The sequence below is a fragment of the Zea mays genome, chromosome 9 (genome assembly GCF_902167145.1).
Source record: "Zea mays cultivar B73 chromosome 9, Zm-B73-REFERENCE-NAM-5.0, whole genome shotgun sequence".
NCBI classification, from domain to species: Eukaryota; Viridiplantae; Streptophyta; class Magnoliopsida; order Poales; family Poaceae; genus Zea; species Zea mays.
Genome location: NC_050104.1, coordinates 143,426,351 through 143,433,790, shown reverse-complemented (window position 1 = coordinate 143,433,790; position 7,440 = coordinate 143,426,351). Strand labels below are relative to the sequence as shown.

General features: G+C 56.1%; 2 protein-coding genes across 2 annotated transcripts; both read left to right on the top strand.

The window, feature by feature from the left end:
- The first annotated feature begins 227 nt into the window (after positions 1-227).
- On the top strand, positions 228-1,928 carry LOC103639264 (uncharacterized). The gene is made up of 2 exons (XM_008662027.4): positions 228-1,084; positions 1,577-1,928. The coding sequence occupies exon 1, from the start codon at positions 326-328 to the stop codon at positions 1,079-1,081; it is 756 nt and encodes a 251-aa protein (XP_008660249.1). The 5' UTR covers positions 228-325; the 3' UTR covers positions 1,082-1,084; positions 1,577-1,928.
- A 1,892-nt stretch (positions 1,929-3,820) lies between these two features.
- LOC100273523 (uncharacterized) lies at positions 3,821-6,722 on the top strand. Its single transcript, NM_001147941.1, has 4 exons — positions 3,821-4,920; positions 5,130-5,421; positions 5,496-5,805; positions 6,027-6,722. Exons 1-4 carry the CDS (start codon positions 3,911-3,913, stop codon positions 6,260-6,262), a joined length of 1,848 nt encoding a protein of 615 aa, NP_001141413.1. The 5' UTR covers positions 3,821-3,910; the 3' UTR covers positions 6,263-6,722.
- The last annotated feature ends 718 nt before the right edge of the window (positions 6,723-7,440 follow it).

Here is a 7,440-nt window from a genome sequence, read left to right as displayed (position 1 = left end):
AGATTAGCTATCTGACTTACAATACTATCTGATTCTCTAAATTAGCTTGCTCACTAATTAGGCTAGCCAACTAACTATAGATAATCTGTTAGAGTGGAGATGTTATTATAATTTTTATAAAAAAGATAAATAGGGTCAAATAGAGAGAAAAATAAAGAGTCTCTTGAACATGTTACGTTGGTAAATTACTCTTGGCCCGTTGGCCGATCGATCGAGCAGCAGCGCCCAGCGCAAACATCATACGCTCCTCACGAGTCACGACCGCACCTCCCGCTCGATCCATTCTCTCTCCGTCCGCCCGCCCGCCCGCCCGTTCAACGCGCGGATGGCGCCGTCGCGCCGCCACCCGCCGGCGGCGTGGACGACCGAGCCGTGGAGCGACGGGGAGACGTCCACGCTGCTCGACGCGTGGGGCGCGCGCCACCTCCGCGAGTGCGGCGGCGCGCTCCGCCCCGCTGACTGGCGGGCGTGCGCCGACGCCGTCACCTCCCGCCGCGCCGCGGCCGGGCGGGCCCCGCGCACCGTCGACCAGTGCAAGAACCGCCTGGATTATCTCAAGAAGCTGCTCAGGGCCGAGCGCTCCAGGGCTAAGGGAGCCCGGCCGACGACGCCGCCGTTCTCGGGGTGTCTCGACCGCCTCCGCACGCTGCTGCACCTCGCCCCCTCCGCTCCTCCCGGGTTCGGGCACCGTATCGGCGCCACGAGGACGTGGACGAAGGTGGAGGAGGAGGAGGAGGAGGAGGAGGAGGAGGAGGATGAGGAGGAGAAGGCGAGCGGCGGGGCTCCTCTGCCCCGCTACTGGCCGCCGGTGCCCAAGCGGCCGAGGACGGCGGTGTCGCTGTCGCCGTTGAGCGCCGCCTCCGGGGAGCACCCTGGAGGCGGCGGGAGGAGCTGCACGGAAGTGGCGGCAGCTCTGGATAGGCTTGCCGGGACGTACGAGCGGGTGGAGGCGTCGAAGCAGAGGGAGGCGATGCGTGATCTCGAGATCGAGCGTGTGCGGCTCCTCGTCGACGTCGAAGTCACCGCCTCCGCCGGTGTCGATGGCGCCGCCGCTGCCACAACCGCAGCCGGCGACATCTAGTTGGTGAGTTATGGTTATTGCTCTGGTTAGACGCGTGCTTGCGCTAGCGGCGAAACGATTATTGCGGAATTCATGTTCGAAATCATTGGTTTCATGTTGGAATTGTGAGGCATCGTGGCTAGAAATTTCCACTTCACTATGAGAACACCAACTAACACATGATCATTCAATTTGGCTAGGCATTCTTAATTTTCACAGTGAACATCGAATTGGTTGCTCAGATCGTTTGTTATGTAGTATAGGATAGTGAACAAGCAATGTGGTCTTTCTGATGAAACACTACTCGTTATGCAAGCTTGCCCCTGCTGAAATCCCCTGTCGCGCCTCTTGCCAATAGAGTGCAAGTTACATGATTCAAAATTTCATAATCGCATGCCATTTTTTCATAATCTGTTTATTTGTGTGAATGCATGAGAAGTTAATCACGTCTGACCGTTCAATCTTTCAGAAGGTTCAACTCCCTGGCATTTTTGTTGTCTTTGTTCTCTTCTGCAGAGGGACTTGGATAACAGGCTGGCCAAGGTAGCCAATTCCAGCCTATATATAATTTTTCTCAAAGAGACGATCTCGTCATGGAGATACAAGTCACTTGATGTGATGTTCTTCTGAAAAGTTAAATCGGTTTAGGTTACAGGAAAAGCTTAGCCAGATTTAGGATACCACATGTTGAGATTTTGTAGCCTGAAAAGTATCTCTGTTAATGTTAGCTATTCAGGCTTCACTTCGGTAACTAGCGCTGTGATCCCTCTTGATGTACAGCCTATTCGGCTGCTCAGTTTCTAGACGTTCTGATCATCCGGTTCATATGATATCTTGGATGCTTTCTCTGATGCTATAGTTCTTATGATTGCTCAGCCTATGATCATCACTCCGCTAATGATTGGCAGCGTGCTGCAGTGGTGCGTGTTAGGGCAAGTATAATAAAAGGCTGTAACCTGGCTAAATGCTGAGTTGAATGAGAGAGAAAGAGTAGGCTATAAACTTAAAGCGGGCTTAGATACAAAAAGTTAAAAATATTATAAAAGAAACAAGTCGACCGTACATTAATAATGAAGATCTAAATATTATATAGATGAACTAAAATATAATGTACAAAAATTTGTGGTCGTGATCTAAATATTAACAATGGTGGGAGTCAACTTTTTGACATGGAATTGACGCCCATGTTGATTTCAGGAGTCACATCGAGGATTGGCAAATATAGAGGTGAAATTAAATTTTATAAAGAGTTGTTTTACATAACTAATGGAGAAGAGCTTTTGTTAAAAATATTTAAAATTTATATTTAAAAAATTATTTACATAACTAGTGCTTGATTTCTAGGGACTATTTTTTACTTCCTCTAAGAGGTCCATGTCCATTTCAAGCGAAACCCCACGATTACAGGCAGCAGCGATGAAAAACTGGCTAAAAGTTCCAAAAGAAGAACTTCTGCTCTGCAGAAGAGGGCGGCAGCAGCTACGGACCCCCGCATTCCTCGGTGTCCTTCCCCTCCGTGCTCAACGAAGCGCCTCGTCTCCCCGCGTCCCCGGCCCACTCCCGCCGCCCTCCGCAACCAACGGAATTAACAGGCACGCCCGGGCGCACGGCGGGGACGCGCGGCCGCGCGGGAGGGCGGGGGCGACGCGCGCGCGTACCGGCCGTTCCGCCGGTAGCTCCCGCTCTGGCACGATCGTCGCCGTGCGACAGGCTGCTGGCCAAACGCGCGCGCGATAGCCCAGGGAAGGACGAGGAGGGGGCAAGCCGGCTGAGGAATTCACCATGACAAGTAACTTCGTCACGACGATAAAGAGCCTGAAACTGATCGAGGGTTGCAAGGCCGCGCAATTATACGCCTTAAGCTCCGTCGGGGCAGCCTCCACGTCCGGCTCGGCGGATGCCGGCGGGAGCAGCATGGGCAAGCCCCAGCCCCCGCCTCCTCCAAAGACCATCTCGATGCGGTCCGGATCGCTCTACTACCCACACACGGCGCCGTCCACGTCGGGGTCCTTCGTGCCCGAACCGCACCTGCCGTGCGGCCTTCCGGTGGCCGACGCGCTCGAGCCGGCCCTGGACGCGTGCCTGCGACCCGTCGACCACGTCGGCGCGCTCGCCGCGTCGTACCGGCGGGTGTCGGCCGCCACGTCGGGTAGCGACGACGATCTCTGCGACGCGTACCTGGAGCAGCACGCGCTGTTCCAGTCGATCGGGGACGCGCAGCTGATCCGGGGGGCGCTGCGGGCTGCGCGCGTCCACGCGGACAACCCACACCGACGCGCCGTGCTCGCCGCGTGGCTCCGGTACGAGCGCCGCGAGGACGAGCTCGACCCAGCACCGCCGCCGCTCGCGCCCTGCACCGCGACGACACCGATGCTCGAGTGCCCCCGGGCCGCGGTCTTCGCCAGCGTGTCCCACAGCGTGGACCCGGCGTCCCCGTGCCCGTGCCGCCGCCCATCGCATTCTCTCGTCGTCCCTCCACCCCACCGCCTCAGGCGCAGCACGTTGGGGTTGGGCGCCGCCTCCGAGATGAGCGAGGAGGAGGAGCCGGAGACCAACGACCTGTGGTTCATCATCGGCGAGGAGGAGGTGGCGTGCGAGCGCTCGTGCATCGCGGCGCTCTCAAAGCCGCTCAACACACTCCTCTACGGCGGGTTCGCCGAGGCACACCGCGACCGGATCGACTTCTCCCGCGACGGAATCACGCCGCGCGGCATGCGCGCAGTGTCCGCCTACAGCCGCCACGGCCGCGTGGACGACTTTCCGCCCGACATCATCTCCCAGCTCCTCGCGTTCGCCAACAAGTTCTGCTGCGAGGGCCTGAAGGCGGACTGCGACAACCGGCTCGCAGCCATGGTGCGGGGTCTCGACGACGCCCGAACCCTCATCGACATCGGCCTCGAGGAGGCCTCCCACCTCCTCGTCGCCTCCTGTCTCCAGGCGTTCCTGCGGGAGCTCCCCAAGTCGCTCACCCACCTGGACATCGCGCGCCTGCTCTGCAGCCCGCAGGGGCGAGAGCGCCTTGACGTTTCCGGTAACGCGTCCTTCGCGCTGTACTACTTCCTCTCTTACGTCGCCATGGAGCAGGACATGAGGTCGAACACCACGGTGATGCTGTTGGAGAGGCTGAATGAGTTCGCGGAGCAGCCATGGCAGAAGCAGCTGGCGCTGCACCAGCTCGGGTGCGTGATGCTGCAGCGCGGCGAGTTCGAGGAGGCGCAGGAGTGGTACGAGGCCGCCGTTGCCGAGGCCCATGTCTACTCGCTCGCCGGAGAGGCACGCGCCAAGTACAAGCGCGGACACAAGTACGCCGCGTACAAGCTAATGAACAGTGTCGTCGGCGACTACGACGAACCCGCCGGGTGGATGTACCAAGAGCGCTCCCTGTACTGTGTCGGCAAGGAGAAGTTGGCTGATCTGCAGGCGGCGACGGAGCTGGACCCGACGATGACGTTCCCGTACAAATACCGTGCCTGCACGTTGTTAGAGGAGGACAACGCCGAGTCCGCGGTCGCAGAGATCAGCAAGGTCGTCGGTTTCAAGATGGCGACCGATTGCCTTGAGCTCCGGGCGTGGTTCTACCTTGCACTCGAGCAGTGCGAGTTGGCTGTGCAGGACGTCAGGGCGATACTGACGCTGGATCCAACTTACATGATGTTCCATGGGAGAATGCACGGGGAGCAGCTGATTGAGCTCCTCCGAGGACAGGTGCGGCAGTGGGATATGGCAGATTGCTGGATGCAGCTGTACGATCGGTGGTCGGTGGTGGATGACATCGGCTCTCTGGCGGTTGTCCAGCAGATGCTCGCCAGGGAGCCCGGAAACAGCAGCTTGCGGTTTCGACAGTCGCTTCTCCTGCTAAGGTAGGTACATCTGCATCTGTTCCTCTCTCTCCGTTGTGCTGAGAACGGAGAACAAATCTTTTTCCAAACTTCTAGTAAATGCCGCAATTATGAATCCCATATAGATTGGGGGAGAAGAACAAAAAAAAGAACAGGATGGAGATTTATTTGTTCGTTTTTTTTTGGATTAAGAGATTTTGACATTTTTGCCGTGTCCTTACATGCTGCAGGCTAAATTGCCAGAAAGCTGCAATGCGCAGTTTGCGGTGTGCTCGGAACAGTTCACTCCATGAGCATGAGAGGCTTGTATACGAGGGATGGATCCTGTATGACAGTGGACATCGGGAGGAAGCATTAGCCAAGGCTCAGCAGTCGATTGGGCTTCAAAGATCATTCGAGGCCTTCTTCCTGAAGGCGTACGCTTTAGGAGATTCTAGCCTTGACACAGATTCTTCGCTCTCCGTTGTGCAGCTTCTGGAACACGCTAACAGTTGTGCGTCCGACAACCTTCGGAAGGGGCAGGTAAGAACCGATCGTTCTCGACTTGTGCTAATTAATTGTTTGTGCTCACAGCTGACGGGATTACATTTGTTCAGGCATACAACAACATGGGGAGCACCTACGTGGACTGCAACATGCTGGATGAGGCTGCCGAGTGCTACGGCATAGCGCTGAACATAAAGCACACACGGGCGCATCAGGGTCTAGCTCGAGTCCATTTCTTGAAAAACAGGAAGAAGGCTGCGTTCGAGGAGATGACGAAGCTCGTGCAGATAGCTACCAACAGCGCGTCGGCGTATGAAAAACGGTCAGAGTATGGTGAGCGCGACGCTGCGAGGAGCGACCTGGACACGGCGACGCTTCTTGATCCTACAAGGACGTATCCTTATAGATACAGAGCAGCTGGTGAGTCTACTGCCTGGCTTATATATCACATGAGCATCAGATTTTGTTTAAAAAAAAACAGATTATAAACACCGCATTTTGAAATGGAAGGAGTATAAGATTTGTTTTTTGCAGTTCTCGTGCTCCCTGGAATTCTGTCAGTTAAGATTTTTTTTTTCGATTCGACAAGAATTCCTTTGACGAGCACGGCGTAATGTTTGCATTTCTGTTGCATCCCCCAGTTTTGATGGATGAGGGCAAGGAAGAGGAGGCGATCGCGGAGCTGTCGGGAGCCATAGCTTTCAAGCCGGACCTCCAGCTGCTCCACCTCCGCGCGGCCTTCTTCGACTCCATGGGCGACAGCGAGAGCGCCCTGCGGGACTGCGAGGCCGCACTCTGCCTGGACCCGACCCACGGGGACACCCTGGAGCTGTACAGCAAAGCCTCCACCAAGGCCGGAACTGAAACCGAGAGCTAGCCAGCCGCCCGCCCGCCGTCCTCGTCGTTGATTCAGCTGCGATTTTTTTTGCGAGGCAGAATGATGAGACGATCTCAAGCAGACGGAGCACTGCAGATAGTTGTTTTAGGCAGCACCGCAGGAGATTGAGCACGAGTTGCTTAAGGTAGACTGCCAGGTGACAAGTCAGGCAGCTTGCATTACTTAGACAGTTAAGATGTGTTTCAGCACAGATCAGTCGACCTCTTCTCAGAGCAGCTGGCTGAGCGTGCACCACATATGTGCAACAAAGGTTGAAGACGACCGGCCGGCACCGGCCTCCAGAAGAAAGAATAGGAAGAATTAAGAAAAGGCTAGGGAGAGAAAGGGAGTATCGACGGATCTTGCTCTTTTTCTTCTTTTGTATGGTCGTGTCGTGCATCTGGTGGCACGACTGATTACAACCAATTCGAGTTTTAAAAGTAATGCAGCAACGAAGGCGAAGATTCTCCCTGCTTCATTATATTTCTGCAGTTGGTGTATTCTGAGGTGTGGCCCCGTCGTGCCTCCAGCAGTCCAGCTACGAACGAGCCCATGACTATCCCGATGAATTTTATTTCTGTCTTCAATCTTCATATATGGTCAGCTCTACACGTTCTGACGCTCATGTTCACCACTGCGCTTTGTTCTTCGGTTCGAAATGTGCACGCGTTCCTTTCGCCGCCATCGATGGCCAATGCAGCAATCTGGAGCTGATTTGACGTTCCTATATCTCTACTACTATATAAGACCATAGTGTAGACGTACACACTTTTTTGGTGCACGGTTCTGCCTGCAGCCCGCTCCCTCTCGCGCTCGCGCTCTCTGCGCCGCCCCGGCCTCGCTGATCCCGCCATTCCCGCCGCTCCAGTCCGTCGCTCGCGCGGCTGTTCCAAGGAAGGAAATTCTGATCCCGCCATCAACGCCCGCGCTCTCTGCGCCTCAGCCTCACTGATCCCGCCATCCCCGCCGCTCCAGTCCGCCGCCCGCGTTGCTGCTCCAAGGAAAGTCCGCTTCAGTTCGCCATCCGCAAACCTTCCATCAACGCCCTCCCCGCCATCAACGCCGCTCCAGTCCGTCGCCCGCGCTGCTGCTCCAAGGAAATTCCGCTCCAGTCCGCCATACCCGAACCTTCCATGAACGCCCTACTCTACTCCGCCCGTCTCCAATAGTGGAAGGTT